Below are 19213 nucleotides of genomic sequence, written 5' to 3' on the forward strand. Positions count from 1 at the left end.
ATCGAAGTGTAGACTTTGAGCTTTATTTTTAAGAGGTTCCACAAAAATATGGCATTTACCATTTAGGAATTACAGCCATTTTCAACAAAGTACCTCCATTTTAAGGGGCTCAAAGGTATTTGGACAAAGTGACATAATTGTAAATATAACCATCATTTTAATACTTGGATGAAAAACCTTTGCAGTCAATGACTGCCTGAAGTCTGGAGCCCATGTTCTCAAAACTCAAATTCTGAGTTTCCTCCCTGGAGATGCTTTGCCAGGCCTTCACTGCAGCCACCTTCAGTTGCTGCTTGTTTGTGGGTCTTTCTGCCTTCAGTCTTGTCTTCAGTAAGTGAAAAGCAGCTCTATGGGGTTGAGATCAGGCAACTGACTTGGCCATTGAAGAATATTCCATTTCTTTGCCTTCAAAAAGTCTTGAGTTGCTTTTGCAGTATGTTTACCGTCATTATCCACCTTCACTATGAAGCTGCGTCCTGTCAGTTTTGTAGCATTTGGCTGAATGTGAGCAGAGATTATAGCCCTATACACCTCAGAATTCATCTTGCTACTTCTGTCAGCAGTCACATCATCAATAAACACCAGTGAGCCTGTTCCATTGGCAGCCATACATGCCCACGCCATAACACTGCCTCCACCATGTTTGACACACGATGTGGTATACTTTGGATCATGAGCTGTTCCTTTCTTTCGCCATACTTTTCTCTTCCCATCATTCTGGTACAAGTTAATCTTGGTTTCATAGGTCTAAAGAATCTTATTCCAGAACATGGGAGGCTTTTTTAGATGTTTTCTGGCAAAGTCTAGTCTGACTTTCCTGTTCTTGAATGTTACCAGTGGTTTGCACCTTGCTGTAAACCCTCTGTATTTACATTCTTGAAGGCGTTTCTTGGTTGTAGATTTTGACACTGATACGCCTACCTTCTCCAGAGTATTCCTGACTTCTGCTGATGTTGTGAAGGGGTTTTTCTTCACCAAGGAAAGGATTCTGCGATCATCCACTTCAGTTGTCTTCCGTGGTCCTCCAGGCCTTTCGATGTTGTTGAACTCACCAGTGCTTCCTTTCTTTTTAAGAATGTACCCAACTGTTGATTTCTGTTTCATTTGTCTTGAAGTAACGAGGGAATGGACAGCAACTGGTCAATTAACTTCTTGTCAGTCAATTGTCCAAATACCTTTCAGCCCCTGAAAATGGAAGTAGGTGGTGTATGAAGGCAAAACCACAAAAACTGTCATTGTCCAAATACTTCCAGACCTGACTGTACATATATATATGAGTCTCCAGAAGAACTGTGGCTGCTTCTGCAAGATGCTCAGTAACACTTACAGCTCATTTCCTTATAAAACTGTACACATTGTACCTGAGATACTTTTTTTTTTTTTTAAAGCGAAGGATCGTCACACCAATTATTGACTTTATTTCATTACTGTTTACTGCTCTTTATAGTATTTTTTTTAAATGTAGAAACATTTAATTTCATTACTTTTGAAGGCATCTTTACATCTCTACAGCATTTCTTTACATGTGCCTAAGACTTTTGAGTCAGATAAACTGAGCTGACAGAAAGGCTACAGTAACTCAGATAACCACTCTGTACAATTGCGGTGAGCAGAAAAGCATCTCTGAATGCGCAACATGTCGAATGTTGAGGCAGATGGACTACAACAGCAGAAGACCACATCGGGTTCCACTTCTGTCAGCCAAGAACAGAAAGCTGAGGCTGAGTTGTGCACAGGCTAATCAAAGCTGGACAGTTTCTGCTGAGGCTCACAGATGGGAGGGTCACAATTTGGCACAAACAGAATGAACCCATGGACCCAACCTGCCTTGTGTCAACATTCCAGCCTGGTTGGGGTGGTGTAATGGTGTTTTCTTGGCACACTTTGGATGAATTATTGCTTGAATGCCACAGCCTGTATGAGTATCATTTCTGCCCATGTGCATCCCTTCATAGCCACAATTTACCCATCTTCTAATGGCTACTTCCACAGCATGATAATGCACCATGTGACAAAGCAAAAGTCGTCTCAAACATGAACATGACATTGAGTTCAATGTTCTTTAGTGGCCTTCCCAGTCACCGGAGCTGAATCCAACAGAACACCTTTGGGAAGTGGTAGAACAGGAGATTTGCAGCATGACAGTGCACCTGAAAAATCTGCAGGAACTGTGTGATGCAATCATGTCAACATGGACCAGAATCTCAAAAGAATGTTTCTAAAATCTTGTGGAATCCAAGCCATGAAGAATTGAGGCTGTTTTGAGAGAAAAGGGAGGTCCTACCCAGTATTAGTATAGTGTTTCTAATAAAGTGCTCAGTGTGTGTATACACATTATATATATATATATATATATATATACACACACACACACACACACACACACACACACACACACCAATCAGCCATAACATTAAAACCACCTGCCTAATATTGTATAGATCCCCCTTGTGCCACCAAAACAACTCCACAAGACCTCTTGAAGGTGTGCTGTGGTATCTGGCACCAAGACGTTAGCAGCAGAGCCTTTAAGTAGTGAGGTCGGGCCTCCATGGATCAGACTTGTTTGTCCAGCACATCCCACAGATGCTCAATTGGATTGAGATCTGGGGAATTTGGAGGTCAAGTCAACACCTTGAACTCTTTGTCATGTTCCTCAAACCATTCGTGAACAATTTTTGCAGTGTGGCAGGGAGCATTATCCTGCTGAAAGAGGCCACTGCATTAGGGGATGCTGTTGCCATGAAGGGGCGTACTTGGTCTGCAGCAATGTTTAGGTAGGTGGTACGTTCAAAGTAACATCCACATGAAGTCCATGACCCAGGGTTTCCCAGCAGAACGTTGCCCAGAGCATCACACTGCCTCCACCGACTTGCCTTCTTCCCACAGTACATCCTGTTGCCATCTCTGCCCCAGGTAAGCGACACACACGCAACCAGCCGTCGGTCCACATGATGTAAAAGACGCAATTCATCAGACCAGGCCACCTTCTTCCATTGCTCCATGGTCCAGTTCTGATGATCACGTACGCATTGTAGGAGCTTTCAAACTTGGACAGGGGTCAGCATGGTCACTCTGACCGGTCTGTGGCTACGCAGCTCCATACGCAGCAAGCTGTGATGCACTGTGTGTTCTGACACCTTTCTATCAAAGCCAGCATTAACTTTTTCAGCAATTTGTGTTACAGTAGCTCTTCTGTGGGATCGGCCCAGACAGGCTAGCCTTCACTCCCCAAGCACATCAATGAGCCTTGGGCGCCCATCACCCTGTCACTGGTTCACCGGTTTTGGTAGGTACTAACCACTGTACACTGGGAACACCCCACAAGACCTGCCGTTTTGGAGATGCTCTGACCAAGTCGTCTAGCCATCACAATTTGGCCCTTGTTAAAGTCCTTATGCTAGCCCATTTTCCTGCTTCCAACACATCAACTTCGAGAACTGAGTGCTCACATGCTGCCTACTATATCCCACCCCTTGACAGGGGCCTTTGTAACAAGATAATCAATATTATTCACTTCACCTGTTAGTGGTCTTAATGTTATGCCTGATCAGAGTATATATCTATACACACACACACACAAACAAACATATATGTATGATAGATTGATAGACTGATAGATAGATAGAGAGATGTGTATATAAAATGCAGCCAGAAATGGAGAAACAGCAGTCAAGTACATGTTTCTGCGAGCTCCACGCATTTAGAAATGTGAAAAAAGAAAAAAAAAATACACCTTGTAACGATTTTGACTTGTGAAGTATGTAGTAAAAAGCTGCACTTTCTTCACTGTCGATCATTGCACAATCGGACACCCACACATTTACCAGGCAGAAAATAGGAGATTTTGCATTTCAGTATAATCAAAGTGTAGTTAAGAAAGTTTATTTCTTGAATCTATCCTTGGTAAATGCTAATTTTAAGTGAGACATTGTTACATTTGAAACCATGGTGCTACAGGCCCCCCCACCCCCCCGACACTGTGTACTCGGCCAGTATTCAGCAGCGCCAAAATCCAGTCAAGAAAGAAATGAATATTTGTGTACAATGCTGCCTGCTTCATCTTACTCCATCCAGCAGCGGACAGTGTGTGCATCGATAGTCATGTCTGTGCCTTACTTCCATATCTCAGATATTTCAATGGCAATATTTAAACACTACACTGTAACTAGTGATTATTAAGTGCGTTCGTTTTGAGAGAAGTGCTGATAACATAGTAAACGTGTTCACACATTTACGGCATTTGGCAGACGTCCTTAACCAGAGCGACTTACAAAAGTGCTTTGAAGAAGTCTATTAAAAATACATTCTGATACTGGCTCACTAGGTCACAAACTAGGAATACCATCAGTCCAAAACTCTGTTGGGGAGGTAACAGACAAGCGCTCAGACAATACAACACGCTGCACAAGGCGCACTGCTCTTAATTTTATAAATCTGCCTCCTCCGTGTCATAGCTAGCCAAAATCCTAAGCCTCATCTTTATTATTAATAATGATGTATCTAATCCAGATCACCGAATAGTGAATAGATCAGTTGAATACAGGGAAGAACTCGGAGCTAAGAGTATTGTTATTTCACTGCCTGTGAGGGATGCTTTTCTTTTTATGCTCCAGGCAGCGCTTTTACAATCCAAAAGCCTTGGACAGTTGGATGGAAACATTCTTTGTGTGTGTGTGTGTGTGTGTGTGTTTGTGTGTGTGTGTGTGTGTAGATTGGAGGTTCAGATGACGTCTGATATCCAGGCCATCCTGCAGATGCTGCAGAGACAGAGCGCCCTGGGGCCTCCAGCCTACAGCACTTTAGCCTCGAGCCCTGAATACCACAAACCAGCCATCAGAGTGCAGCCTGTTACTGCTGTACACACACAGGTAACACACACACACACACACACACACACACAGACACACACACACACAGCTTTAGCCTAAATGTCCCTCTTAACACTAGGGCCCCAGTGGAGATTTTATCTTTTTTTTTTTTTTTAAATAAACAAATCCATTAGGCACATGGAAAAGCACTAAATAAAAAAAATGTCCTGTTATTATTAGTGTTCACAGAGTCCTGATTTAGAAAAGCCTAGTGAGAGAGACAAACCCAAAGACTGCGCACTTCCCACTACCATGGAGACGACCTCTGATGTGAGCAGGATTAAAGACTCAGAGTGGGAGGCGGAGCTAAGACCGACACAGGAAAAGGAGCCCTCCGCTTCACTGCATCAGAGGGCTCTGCAGCTGTCAATCAGACAGACGTCCCTCCCCGATTCGTCACCTCATAATGGCACGACGCCAGGACTCCACCGGCCCTCTTCTGACCCCGGGCTTCCAGGGAACCAGCATTAGGTCATCACAGATATCCACATAATGACATGTTTATAATGCATTATAACCATATCTGGAAGTAGGATGCCAGAGTCGTTCTCCTCTCGCACTGGAAACCAGCGCACGCTAGACTCAGGGTACAGAGTGAAAGTGAGAGAGAGAGAGGGAGAGGGAGAGGGAGAGGGAGGGAGGGAGAAGAAAACACTGAAATTCTGTATGCAAACTACAATTTGTTGATTATCTTCCAACTCTTTTTTTGGCTTTCTGACTCCAGCACACAGATGTACAAAAAAAAAAACAAACAAACAAACAAAAACTTCGAATGTATTTCTTCAGTGTGACTGCACGCAAAATCAGCCGCGCTGGACATGCAACCGTAGCAACAGAAGAGCTGCATGCTGGGAAGAATGTGTTGTTTTTGTTATTGTCGCATGTTTATATAAAAAAAAAAAAAAGAAAGAAAAAAAAAAAAGTCATGCTGCTTATCACATGACTTGGGCATGAGTGTTTTTTTTTTTTTCTTCTTCCTCAAATATGACCTTTGCTTGAGAAAATGGTCTATTTATATAATATTCTCCTGGATTTCAGGAGCAGGCTTTACTTGGATAGAATCCAGTCAAGAACAATATCATCTCAGAATATACACAAGTGCTGTGTTCAAAATGGTCCCCTACTCACTAGTGCCTGGAAAATACAAGAGTCACTCGCTGCAGGACAAAAAGTCCATGGGGTGGAGGTGGAGCTTATCCAGCTCGTCCTACCTGGGCGGAGTCGAGCCAAAAGTCCATGTGGTGGAGTGTGCTTCAGGCTGGATCAGTGAGATCAGTGTGTTGTACAGCTTTGTGTGGGTTAGGGGTTAGGATTATACGAGTAGTTGGATCAGAGCCAGCTCTACCCCATGGACTTCTGATTCTGCAGCGAGACGTATCTTTGGGGGGAAAAAATAAAATTGTGATTGTTGGAAAGTCAGGAGCACTACATACACCACTATGATGGTGAACCGAATTTGTGACTGAAGTAATTGTTTGCATACATTAAAAAAATCTTGACATGACAGTAGTTACAGTCCAACACATACCAGGAGTGGACAAATCTGATTTCCTGATTTGAGAATATTCATTTCTAGTCATAGCTGCCCAGTGGACAGAAAAGGTTAAAAAATAAATAAATAAATAAATAAACAGAGAAAGGAAATAAAACCAACTTACTACTGGCTTTCACAAAACGTTTATTCAACATATATGTAACATTATTAAATGTTATAAATATAAACAAATCCCACCACCTGCTGCACTACACACAGTAACTGAGGTAGCAAACCTTTTTTTGGCTACATGGATTAATTAGCATGTACGCATGACAGGCGATGTTTTCAGAATCTGAATCATGACAGTATGTGGAAACACTGACAAAACTGAGCAAAATAGAGAAGAAAAAAAAAAAAAAAGGCCATCATGTTGAGAGGAAATACAGTCGCTAACCAGAGTTTACATTTGAGCTTACAGCTGCTAAAACATTTTTGATTTGTCCACCCCTACACACACAATGGGCCTCATTTATCAATCTTTTAGTAAAAGTTGCGGGTAAATGTTTTCATAAGCCAAACCAAACAAAACTTTGGTGAAAACGGCGTTTCTGACACATCTCCTTTACACGTAGTGACGCCTGTAAAAGTCCAAGTGCACAGACAGCTGTGACACAAAATGAATGATGAGAAGTACAGGCTGAAAGACCGAAGTGTTGAGGTTTACACTAATTAGTCTTCTTGTGCATAAATTTACACGAGCACGAGCACGAAATTAATGTTTTTCTGAACTTACAGGATTTTCAAATTGAATATCGAATTTCGTGTAAACGCTCGTATGAACAATCTACGAATAAATCCATTTGTATCCAGCTTGATAAATGAGGCTCAATGTTGGGTAACTTGTTATTCACATGAATGTTTTACTTACATCAAACGTAGGGACATATGAAACAAACACATGCGACTAGTAAAAGGTCTGAGACGATTAAGGACAACACCATATTAGCTCCAATCAAACCAAACAACGCAGTGCATTTTGGGTATTTCTTGGACGCTAGGGTACATGAAGGTGCATTGTGGGATTAAAAGATTGCCCTGGATTTTCTCCTGAAAACAGTGCACTTTACAGTGAATAGGGCTCAGGTTTGAACACAGTCCGTCTCACCTTTCCCGTTTAACTTTATTAACGTCCACATTTACTCGCTGTACACTCAGTATTGCATCTCTGCACTGAATTTGGCTGCATACGTGCTCATGTGTTCACTCGGTTACTATGCTTTATTATTTATGTTTTAATTTATTGCCTTTCGAGCGTAATGTATACCCGAGTTACTATAATTCTCATATATTACTGTTCTCAAACACTGGATACGCTGTGTGTTTACAAGTGTGCATACATCTTTCCTTCCTAGAGCAAATTTCTTTTCTTTTTATTTTTTTAATCAGCGCCAAGGCTTCATTCTGTCACACTGTTATAAAATAACACTGAATCATGTCTATTCTCCTTATATATAAAGTTATATCATCTTAGACGATTAGATTATTTGAGAAAGATGAGCTGATTTAAGAGCCTGTATGCTATGGAGAAAAATTCACCTCCATTAACATGTAAAACATGAAATTTTACATTTTACGTGGAAACGGATTTGAATGTGACACACTCTCTGTTGTTGTAGCCTTGATTCCTAGATAATAATCTGAAATTAGCTCTGCAATTTGGAGCTAACAGTGCAATATTGCCATCTAGTGAATCACAGCCAGACCCAAAACTAACACAAGAGCATCGCGGCAGTAGAGCTGATCCAATTTTATGCGTCTATATCCACTGACGTCTGTCCTGCATGTCCTTTTATTCACTGACATACAGCATAAAACCCAACTCCGAACCCATATACAACACATTTAATATCTATAGCTCCAACTGACCTGCATGTTTTAACCAAAGTTAAGTCTCTTTAGTGTATCATAATCTACTCGGCGTGTAGGCAAAGTGCGTGGCGTGTTGTACGCTGCACTGAAAGCGGTCTTCCGGGGGTTTCGGCGTAAACTCATATGCATGTCTTAACAGGGACCACCCACTATAGAGTAGAGATTTAGACACGAGATGTAAGTAGAGGTAGATTACTAAAAGGGCGTGTATAACAAATTATATAATCAAAACATTTCCACGGAAAGACATTTCTGTAGCTTCTATGATGACTAGAAGAGTTCAAAAAAGGAACTTCTAAATTATGAGCCATGTTCAGAGTTGAGTAAGGCTGCCTTCACCCTTGCCATATTATATATATATATATATATACACACACGTCTTTTGTGCTCATAGAAGAGGACAAAAACGGCGCTCTGTCCAGTCCTAATATTGGCTAACGAACTAGTCGAGACTGATCTCTAGATTAGGTTTATTATTCTCAGTGATACTGATGAAATAATGGTTGGTGTAACTCTATGGTGATGAGGAGGTTGTTTGCCTTTACTGTAGGTTTGGAGGCGACTTGACTGTACAAAGCCACAGTTAATGTGGGACGTCACATTGCGTACAGGTGAATATCCCAAAAATTCACACGTTATTTTTTTTTAAGTTACACTTTAACATTGAATATTGGTATAAAATCTTGTGAAATCTCCATGTACAGTCATAAATCTCCTTTCATTCATTCACTAAGAGTTTGTCCTCCTGGCAACAGCACTTTTTAGAAGCACCTTGCGGCTGCTTCCTGTTAAAAATAAATAAATAAAAAATAAATTTAAAAACAGTGCTGGATGTTGAGCCAAGTGTGAAAGCAGCCTTAAACAGACCCCGAGACTCTCAGTTATCAGCGTTTCACACTTTGAACTTGAGTGCTTTTTGTGTGCATGATCATGTCACTACGACATCACGGTAATGTAATGATAACGATTATTCATAACATTTATCCTCTATAGATGTTTAATCTCTTTAGCCTATAGAAATCTGGGTCAGATTGTGCACCGTCATTAAGTTAAGCACCCGTATATGAATAACTTCCCCTGCGTATCTACCGATGTATCTTTAGAACTCAAGTTGTCAACTCTGAATATGTCTGAACAAAAAAATTAACAAAAACAGGGATGGTGGATTTTCTTAATTCTCTGTTGCAACATCGATTTGAGTTCAACACGGCTCATCTTCATGATTTTATAAGCTTCCAGTGGAAACGCTGCTGTATGTTTGTTTTTGAAGGCCTGAGCCTCAAAACATCTCAAAGCATAAACCGCTGGTCTAAGATCAGTTCTCGCCTGTTTGCGCCGAAACCTGATCCTGGATCAGAGGTTTGACGGAGTGTGACCCGAGTGCGATTGCTATACAATTTTGCAACTTTTTGCACAAGCACTGCAAAACTTTTCTGTACAGCGTCACTTTTTAAATCTAGTGCTGTTGACACAAAATTGTTTTTAATGCATTTTTAAATGTTTGCCAGTGTATTTTCTACAATGCAGAACACACTGTCAGGTTAGAATGTTTCCTTTTTCTTGGATATAAGCAGTATATTGGTATGTATTATATATTACACTGTATATTGGGAATATTATCAGAGTTGATAAAGACACGCAATTATTTAAACAAATAAACAACAAAATGCATTAAAATGTGCCGTGGATGAGTCGTGTCTCTCTCAAGACAGCACTTTGCATTTACGCAGTGCTTCTTACCTCACACACTCAGCAGCAGGGCCACGCCGGCGAGCACCCACTTGGCCGGTCTCTCTCTGCTTTTGAGGTTAAATGTCCAGACGTACGTGTTTGCTCTCAGTTTGGTCTTGTAGACGGGACACTCGTAGATGTTGCGCGTTTCCTGCCGGTCGTTCGGGACGGCGCGCACCGCGATCACAGGCATGCTGGGAGTGAGTTCTTTTAACCGTGCCTCTGTGATCGTCCCGTTCTGGATATCCCAGCGTGCACCTGGAAACCAGTGTAAGGGTTTTATTTCACACAAATACACACAGAAGCAGTGTCACAGATTTCAGTCATCACTCATTTGATTCTATCAATTTTATAATTAATTCAGTGTTCATTTAAAAATATCAAGCAAAGTTTGGTTTAGTGTTGCTCTATCTGTCCTGTGATTGGACAGAGCTGCTCTGTCCGTCCTGTGATTGGACACTTTTGGCTTATATCTTCTATGATTGGAGGGTTTTGTTCTCCCTGTACTGTGATTGGTCAGACTTGGTCTGTCTGTGCTCTGATTGGGTGGTTGTGTGTATTTTGAACCTTCCATGTAGAGTCCGTAGACATAAGCACCCTCTCTGGCTGGCTGGTTGAACTCCTCCTTGAATTTCTTTGTCACGTCCACCGTTAGAGTCATCTTGTCGAGTGGCCACTCGTTCTTACGTGCCAAGCTCTGCATCACAGCTACAACACACGAGTTACATAACGTAAGTGTGTGATGAAAAGTGTTTGTGTGGATAGATACAAGTGTGTGTGTCTGAGAGTTACCTGTGAGGAAAGACTGTGGGTTGAAAAGACCCGATAGCCAGACTACACTCGGCAGAGAGAGATCCTGAGTCCAACTATCCAGCTCTCGACAGCGCAGCAACACATCGTTGTACCTCCGCAAATAAAAAGGATTTTATTTTTGGCCACCAACATTTCATACCAACAAGTGAAATACTTTTCCTGCCCTTCCATTTCCAACACACGGCTCAGAGATTTAACTCTGGTTCAGACTAGACAAAGAGATTCATGTGAGAAAGGGGGAAAAAAAAAAGCGACGTCTAGATGTGTACTGTTTAACCGATTACTGGAACATGCCTAAAAATATTATGTTCATGTAAAATAGTCAATAAATATTAGTCGGTAATGTCCCAAATGTCCCCACAAGGATATAAATATCTTCGAGTTTTGACCTTGTGGGGAAATTTGGCTGCCCACAAGGAGAGCTGCTGCTTTTATTTAAGGTTTCCTTTTGTTAATGAGGTTAAGGTTAGAGTTAGGCTTGGAGGGAACATAGCATTAATTATCTGCATTAATAATTATATCATCAGTGGAGGGTCCTTACAAGTATAGTAACACAAAAGTGTGTGTGTGTGTGTGTGTGTGTGTGTGTGTGTTACCACTGAGCCAGGGTGTAAGTAGAGGGGTAAGCGAGCTTAGTCCAGGTGTCAGGAACATTATCAAAGAACAGTGCTGTCTGTAGCTGCTCCATCTCTGAAGATATCGCCAACTCGCCCTACCACACACACACACACACACACACACACACACACACAATCCTTATGCAAAAGTCATATCATGGAGTCACAATGCACACGTAAAACACATTAAACAACACACACACACACACGCACACACATACCTTTAGTCCCAGGTCCAGCTCTTTTAGTGAACGACGTATTTCGTTGACCAGCGTGTTCATGCGCTCACACTCCTGGAAGCACACCAGAATGTAGGGAGTGCGCTCAGCCGTTTTAGATGTGAGGTCAGACATGTTGTATTCCTCCGGCAGTTTCTCCAGGATGTCATCCAAGACCGTCTTTACCTAGAACATCAGAGAGACATAGAAATCATTTATATGAGCATCTGCTCTTCTGCTTCCTGATGTCCACACTTCCCATTCTATAAATACAATGACCTAGTTGCCATTGGTCACTGTCCATCATGTGACCTACTGCTGAGCTGCAGCCACGACCTACAACCTTGCATCTGCGCTCCAGAAAAACACATCCGAGAAGCAAAGTGGACACGGCGAGCTTGCGATTAACATCCATCAAGCCTCGACAAATCATGCAGCAGACTAAGCAACACACATCTGTAATCTTCAGACTGTCTTCATCCTATACTGAGTTCTACATCAAGCAGCGATGCAAACAGACTAAGAAATATCAGCTAAGACTAAATCCCCGCCCTTGAGCAGACCTTCTCCTCAGTGCTCTGCGATGCTCCCTCGCCCATGGACGAGTCTCTGGTCTGTAGTTCGAGCAGGGTGTGGAACAGGCTGTCGGAGGTCACAGTCAGGAACTCGATCTCAGCGTTGGGGTGAAGCCCATAATGCACCGGGCTCTCATGGGGAAGCATCTCGTCTATGAAGCCGTGGTAACCCGCATAGTCCAGGTTAGAGGGAACAACAAAGCCAGGAGCTAAAGCCAACTTCCTGTCAAACTGTGGGGCAAAAAAAAATTTTATTAAAGCTTTCACACACTGACAGAACATAAGTTCAGACTTGTAAAGAGATAATTATAACAAGATAATCAATTATAATAAGATAATCAACTCCTTAATTATTGGCATCCTTCAAGAGAACAAACCGACTCTATAAAATAAACTTAACAAACATGATTCAAATCTTTCACTATCTTTCACATTCTCATAAACATTCTCCTTTCTAAATAAAAAAAAAAAATAGTATTATCTCTCAAAACTTATGTGGCTTATCTCAAAACTTATCTTTTTTTCCATTCATAGCACAAAGTTCACCAAGTACCAGAATATTTTTGTCTAAAACCTGGTAGCTTCTTCCTCTTCCAAGAGGTTTAGATTGACTATAGATGGATCTTGAAAAAGATAATGACCTCAAACATGGATTTGATCCCTACTGAAAACACCAAATGACACCAAATGCATAATCCTTAGAAAATAAAGGAGCTTGAAAAGTCCAGGATCCTCAATAAATGGAGGAGACTCAGTGATGTTCTTTTCTCTTTAGGCTTCACTATTAATTGTTTTGAAATTATTGGCACCCCCACAATGTTAAAGGGTGTGTGTTTGTGTACCTGGTTGGGCTGCATGTACTCCTCCAAATACGTCCTACACAGTCTCCTGTCCCAGTCGTCAGTGATGTGTCCGCCGTACATGATCTCTCCAAAGAGATATCGCAGATCTTCCCAAGGCACCTAGTACTCAACAACAAAAGAACGTGTTACACACACAGAAAAAGATGTTCTCTGTCTCACACAGGAGTATGTGTACTGGCACAATCACTTATTAACATAGTTATACATGTAATGTCCACTTATTATTATTATTATTTTTTAAAAGAGTTTTCATATTTTTTTCATTCAAAATGTATCTTATACTATTTATCAGTGCTGGTTTCTGATTACAGCACCACTGCTGGCTGTATTCTTTTGGGTGGTGAACTGTTTTTCAACCCAGTAGTGTTTGGGTTTTTCAACATTAAGGTGGTTAAAAACCACCTGATACACACGCACCAGTGAACACACACACCACCATTTCAGTGCTGTTCTGAGAAAGGTCTGCCACCGAAATAATATCGGCTTAGTGGTGGTGCCTTTCCACTGATGGACAGAGTAGAGGGGGTTTACAAATAGTCCACAGTCAGTACATCACACACACACACACACACACACACACACACACCTGAGAGTTGGCTTCCAGATAGTTGTAGAGCACATTAACGGAAATGGTGAGGTCTCCTGTGTTAAATGGATATTTGCGGTTCCAGCCTTGAGGGCCGAACTTCCTCCTCTCTGCAACGCACGCGTGGAAATAACACAACGAGAACAGGATGGTCTTAAACTCCTGCTCCCGAGAACACTGGTCCAGGATGTCCTACACACACACACACACACACACACACACACACACACACACACACACACACACACACACACACGTTATCACACCCATAAAAAGCATTATCAAACAATTTTTGGTATTTTATGTGTTTTTGCTTTCTCACTTGATCAAAGTTGTCCAGTGCTGCATGTAGGTTGGCCAGCATTCCAGTTGGAGGTTCATTGGTGATTTTGATGGAATTTTCCAGAATGCCTTGAGGAATTATATGCTCCTGAGGGGTGGCCGCTGGCTCTGCGCTCATGAACACTCGGTAGTCCGGGTGACTGCTCTCGCAACATCGTTCCAGAAGCTTCTCCAGACTTCCTAGCCACTTTGCAACCAGGTGGATGTTCTAAGACATGCACGGAACACGAATTCATGTTATCAGGGATGCGGGAATAGATTTGGAGTTAGTGGTGCTAATACACTATATGACCAAATGTTTGCAGACACCTGACCATCACATTCATATTTGCTTTTTGAACATCCCATTTCAGATTTAGTCCTCCTTTGCTGTTTTAATAACCTCCACTCTCCTAGGAAGGCTTTCCACTTGATTTTGAAACGTGGCTGTGGGGATCTGTGTTCATTCCTCGACAAGATCATTAGTGAGATCAGGCACTGATGGCAGGTGAGGAGGCCTGGGGTGCAGTCAGCATTGCAATTCATCCCAAAAGGTGTTCAGTGGGGTTGAGGTCAGGGCTCTGTGCAGGACACTCGAGTTCCTCCACACCAACCTTAGCAAAACATGTCTTCATGGAGCTCGGTTTGCGCACAGGGGCATCGTCATGCTGGAACAGGTTTGAGCCTCTTAGTTCCAGTGAAGGTAAAATTGTAATGCTACAGCATACAGAGACATTCTACGTAATTGTGTGCTTCCAACTTTGTGGCAACAGTTTGGAGAAGACCCAGATATGGGAGTGATGGTCAGGTGTCCACAAACTTTTGGCCATATAGTGTAAGTATTACTAAGCATACATGTGAAATACACAAACATTTGGATGTACAGTGGACAGCAGGCGCGTACCTGTAGTATAACCCAATGACCTTCTTGGGAAGCTTTCTCTATGGCTAGCTCTGCTACAGCCTCCTGGCCTTGGCCGAGCGAGACGTTATGCAGCTTCCCGAGGTCTATGGTGAAGCCGAGTTTCTTACCTTAACACACACATGATGAGAGAATTGTAGAGTACCGTGACATACAAATCTGCAGTGAGAACATCAGTGAGAAGAAGGGAGTGTACGCAGCTTTACCGAGAGACTCCACGTCTTTCAGCGGGTCGACTCCAGGTGACAGAATGAAGAACACAGGAGAGGCCGGACCACTTTCCTTAAACGACCTCGCAAACTCCATCTTCCTGCTCTCAGTGTATTGCACACCCAGCTTCTCCTCTACAAAGTTCCTGCACACACACACACATTTCCAATACTACACATACAACATCTAAAAATAAATGAATCTAAACCCACTTTCCAGTTACACACTAATATCATGAGGAATCATAACACGAACACACCTGAGAGCGTAGGTCATGCGGTCAGGACGAAGAGCCCGCATGAGGATGAGCTTCTGAAGTGAGCTCTTGCTCTTCCACTCCTGAGGGAGCTTCTCTTTTTCGGGACACTCCGACTCCACCACTTTCTTCCAGCGTTTAGGAGAGCCCTCTATGTCTCGGTCGAGCCCCCGAAACTCATCCGTGAAACTCATCGTCTGCAGGAAGACAGACACGGACAACCACGATCATTAGAGATTATTAAATGCAACAAATTGATTCACCGCACTTTTTTTGAAGCACATTATACACTTGAAGAGAAAAATAATCTAACAATGTAACACTTATCGGTGTGTGAATAGTCCTGGGTTGGGTGTATTTTGTCAGATTCGGAAGTCTTGATTTGGTGTAATGCTCATCTTCCTTACATTTTTGTGTTAATATGCTACATCACTGCACCATGTATAGAAAATTCAGCTCTCAATTCAACTAACAAAGCAGCGTTGATGCCTGGAGTATAGCCTCTTAACCACTCAAAGCCTAGAGTGTGCTAGTTCTGTGGTGTGTAAAAACAGAGTAAATAAACATGTTCTGAACACCTTAAATGAAGCAGAAACGCCAGACTGTCTCAGGAATTGTGGGACGTCTGGTCACTCTACTAATTATCCTTTTACCTGAGGGTGATATGACAAGCTGGAATTGGTGTGTGCGCATGTGTGTGTAGTACCTTGATGGCACTCCAGGCAGAGCTGGAGAGGAAGTCTACAGGACTGATGTAACTGTGGTCAATATTGAAGCGCAAGAGGAAATCCAACTCTCGCATATCAATCTCTTTATTCATCAGTAACAACTGAAACACACGCAAAAAACAAACACGTGTCTGTCACTCACACACGTGAAGGTCATCCTTTTTACTCTTCTGAATAAACACATGAGACAAACATATAGTAGGCATTTAGATATGTTATACAATAGATGTGTTTTACAATAAATTTGTCAGTCTGACGCTCATCAATGCATTAAAAATACCGCACACCATTTTTCCCCAGAGCACATAAACACATTTCTCACACTACACAGTGGGTGTGACAATGAAGCCTTTAGCTAGCCAATAAACTGCAATCTTTATACCATGAATCCCATTGATAAGTTCTTTCACTTATATTTAGCATAGCAGCATAGGTACGTGTGCTACCTGAAACGTGAGCTGAGCTGTGAACGTGAGCTTGTCTCTCTCAAACAGGCCTCTGTTGATGTAGTTAAAGGTGGAGAAGGTGATGCAGTCGATGAGGATGCTAACGCGAGACTTAACGTCAACACACACCTCGGCGTTCTGCACCGCCTTACGGAAAACCACATCAAATGCCTGCGAACAGGAAACACAAATGGATGCATCTTAAAGAAATAGTTCTACACAATTCCCCAAATGCAGCCAAGAAATATTGGTTTCTGATGTTTGTGTATTTAGTGTTGCACTGGAGCTACAAGACACATTTGGCTAAGAAGTAATTCTGTCTCACTCAACTTCATTTCTGAAAATATCTGCCTGAAACCAAATTCTATACCAGCACAGATATAATTTAGCACATTAACAAGTTATTATGCCAGCCTTCTTGGACAACCAGAAACCCTTTTTTGGCTAATCTGTTAGGAATGAACATTATCCAAAGTTTAAAAGGTGGGAAAGTACGAGAAAGCTAGTTATAATATGAGTGATATTTCCACTTTGAACTTAAATTTGTAAATACAGGCTATCCTTGCTATTTTACCATATTGTTTATTTAAAAACAAAATTTAATACAATTTATATAATTATAAACATTTGAGCATGTATATATGGAAAATGTTTGGCTGAGATAAATATTTTATTTAGCTACATTCGGCAAAAAATAATAATACAAAATAAGTAAACATCAGACAAAATGTCCGTTCATACAGCTCAAGTACAATTAGTGTGAATTTTATTTTTTTCACTGAATGTTTTCTTTAATAGAGCGTAAAATAGGATAATTCTATGTTTACTCTTTGCAATAAAGCCCGACACACACAGACACACACACACACACACACACACACACACACACACACCCCCTACAGACCTTGAGCGAGAACTGATACATGGGGTTGATCTTGTTGAGGTCATTGATGATAAAGTAGAGGAGAGATGATCGTACTGCCACGGGCCTGTAGTGCTCACGAGCTTCATTTATCTTCACCTCATTGACCTTCGCCTCTAATACCTGCGCAATGCACACGCACGCACACACACGCACACACACACACACAAAATGGAGCACACCAAGCCACCACATACAGCAGAGCACTAAACACATGTATAACTCAGAAACATTAAAGCAAAGGAGCTGCTACTACTAAGAGGCTGAAGATGTTGATAGATGAAGGGTGTCACTTTCTAAATGAGCGTCAAAGCACAATTTGCATGAACAGATTTTAAACAATTCAAGCTGAACAAAAAATGTATTACTGGAGTTATAATCCTTTTTAATTTGATAACATTTTGTAAGCAATGACGACTCATTGCCCCTAGGTGTGAATAAGTGTGCGACTGTATCCCTTGTTGCGCCCAGTGTTCTTGGGATAACTTCACAAATCAGCACAATACACAATAAAGTACCAAAAAAATACTTTATATCATTTTTAAATACACTGAACTGTGTTGCACTGAACAAGAGTTAATTATTACAATCACCTTCATCTCGATCTCAGCTGCCGTGTGTTTGGTGCTTTCCAGTTTCTCCACCAGCATGTTGTCACCCAGGAAGTTACTTTCAGCGGCCGAGAGTCGAGTCAGCAGCTCGTCCTCCAGCTGCTTCAGCTCGATTTTAAATGTGTTCTGCTGCTTTGTCAAATCGGACTGCACACACAAGACACACACAAACACTCACACATACATTCACAAGTGGTTATTCACCTGCTTGAGAAAACATCTAAACATGCATCCACTATCTCACATTCACCCACACACACTACACACACACCTTGAGGTGCTCGAGGTCAGGTCTCTCCAGGTTGACGACCTCAGCGAGGAGCTGGTCCTCCAGGCCGTCCCGAGTCACAGTGAAGTTAATAAGCGTGGTCTGAGCCTGGATCTCAGGCTTATAGTGTGGGTTGGCCATTTTCGTATGTAGAATGAGCCGGAACTTAGGGTGGAAAACACACTCCTTATCCCCCACCTTTATATACCTAAAAAGAGTGAAAAGCAGAGAAAGTGCTGCAGTCTAGCAGAAGGTTGTTTATTACAGTGAAAAGATTATATACGATTATAAATAAGATTAGAAGCCATATGGAAACAGTGTACCGTGATACTGGACATGCACTACACTGTTATTGCAGATACGTCAAAATAGCATCAGCACCCCTCTGAGTTACATTCATGAGCAAGCGGCCAAGGTAAACAGCATATAAGAGTAAGAGTAAGAGTAAGATATTCCTTTATTTGTCCCGCAGTGGGGAAATTGCATTTAGCAACAGCAGGGGTACAGTACAGAAAGAGTATGCACACAAGAACAAGATAGATTAAAAACTATTCTAATATGAGGTAACAAAATCAAATAGACTCTATATACACAAAAACACTATAATACAAGCAGAATTACTAAACTAAACTAAATACACTGTACATAAATGGCTTAAATAGTGCTAAAGCAAAAATCCTAACACAAAACAAAAAAGGAGACAGTCCCATTTAGAGGAGCACTGTCTTGTTTGGTACGTTGCTTTGGCCAAATTTGAAAGGAGCATCACGTTTAAGCTTCTCAGCAAAGGCAAGGCCATTATTCTGCTCACCAGACAGGAGTTTTGCCTAAGTTTGAGCACGGCAGAGG

General features: G+C 41.8%; 2 protein-coding genes across 5 annotated transcripts in view; one reads left to right on the plus strand and one right to left on the minus strand.

The window, feature by feature from the left end:
• Nucleotides 1-5659, plus strand: part of kcnh7 (potassium channel, voltage gated eag related subfamily H, member 7) — a 59385-nt gene extending 53726 nt beyond the window's left edge. For all 3 annotated transcript variants that reach the window (XM_053230485.1, XM_053230473.1, XM_053230478.1), the window contains 2 exons: nt 4715-4871; nt 5052-5659. In XM_053230485.1, the coding sequence (XP_053086460.1) occupies nt 4715-4871; nt 5052-5342 (448 nt within the window). In that variant the 3' untranslated portion in view covers nt 5343-5659. The remainder of the gene's footprint in view (nt 1-4714; nt 4872-5051) is intronic.
• Nucleotides 5660-5749: 90 nt separating this feature from the next.
• The window catches only part of dnah9l (dynein, axonemal, heavy polypeptide 9 like), a 46750-nt gene continuing 33286 nt past the window's right edge, over nt 5750-19213 (minus strand). Inside the window, exons 8-25 of one of the 2 annotated variants that reach the window (XM_053230465.1) lie at nt 18368-18572; nt 18079-18243; nt 17468-17608; nt 16564-16734; nt 16096-16218; nt 15393-15586; nt 15130-15278; nt 14906-15033; nt 14003-14230; nt 13681-13872; nt 13074-13193; nt 12220-12462; nt 11660-11842; nt 11418-11533; nt 10801-10913; nt 10576-10716; nt 10018-10266; nt 5750-6249 (exon numbers count right to left, since the gene is read on the minus strand). In XM_053230465.1, the coding sequence (XP_053086440.1) occupies nt 10019-10266; nt 10576-10716; nt 10801-10913; nt 11418-11533; nt 11660-11842; nt 12220-12462; nt 13074-13193; nt 13681-13872; nt 14003-14230; nt 14906-15033; nt 15130-15278; nt 15393-15586; nt 16096-16218; nt 16564-16734; nt 17468-17608; nt 18079-18243; nt 18368-18572 (2860 nt within the window). In that variant the 3' untranslated portion in view covers nt 5750-6249; nt 10018. Of the gene's footprint in view, nt 6250-7762; nt 10267-10575; nt 10717-10800; nt 10914-11417; nt 11534-11659; nt 11843-12219; nt 12463-13073; nt 13194-13680; nt 13873-14002; nt 14231-14905; nt 15034-15129; nt 15279-15392; nt 15587-16095; nt 16219-16563; nt 16735-17467; nt 17609-18078; nt 18244-18367; nt 18573-19213 lie in introns of those variants that run through there. The other variant, XM_053230468.1, reaches the window with a different exon arrangement.

The sequence above is a fragment of the Pangasianodon hypophthalmus genome, chromosome 2 (assembly GCF_027358585.1).
Source record: "Pangasianodon hypophthalmus isolate fPanHyp1 chromosome 2, fPanHyp1.pri, whole genome shotgun sequence".
Classification (NCBI taxonomy): domain Eukaryota; kingdom Metazoa; phylum Chordata; class Actinopteri; order Siluriformes; family Pangasiidae; genus Pangasianodon; species Pangasianodon hypophthalmus.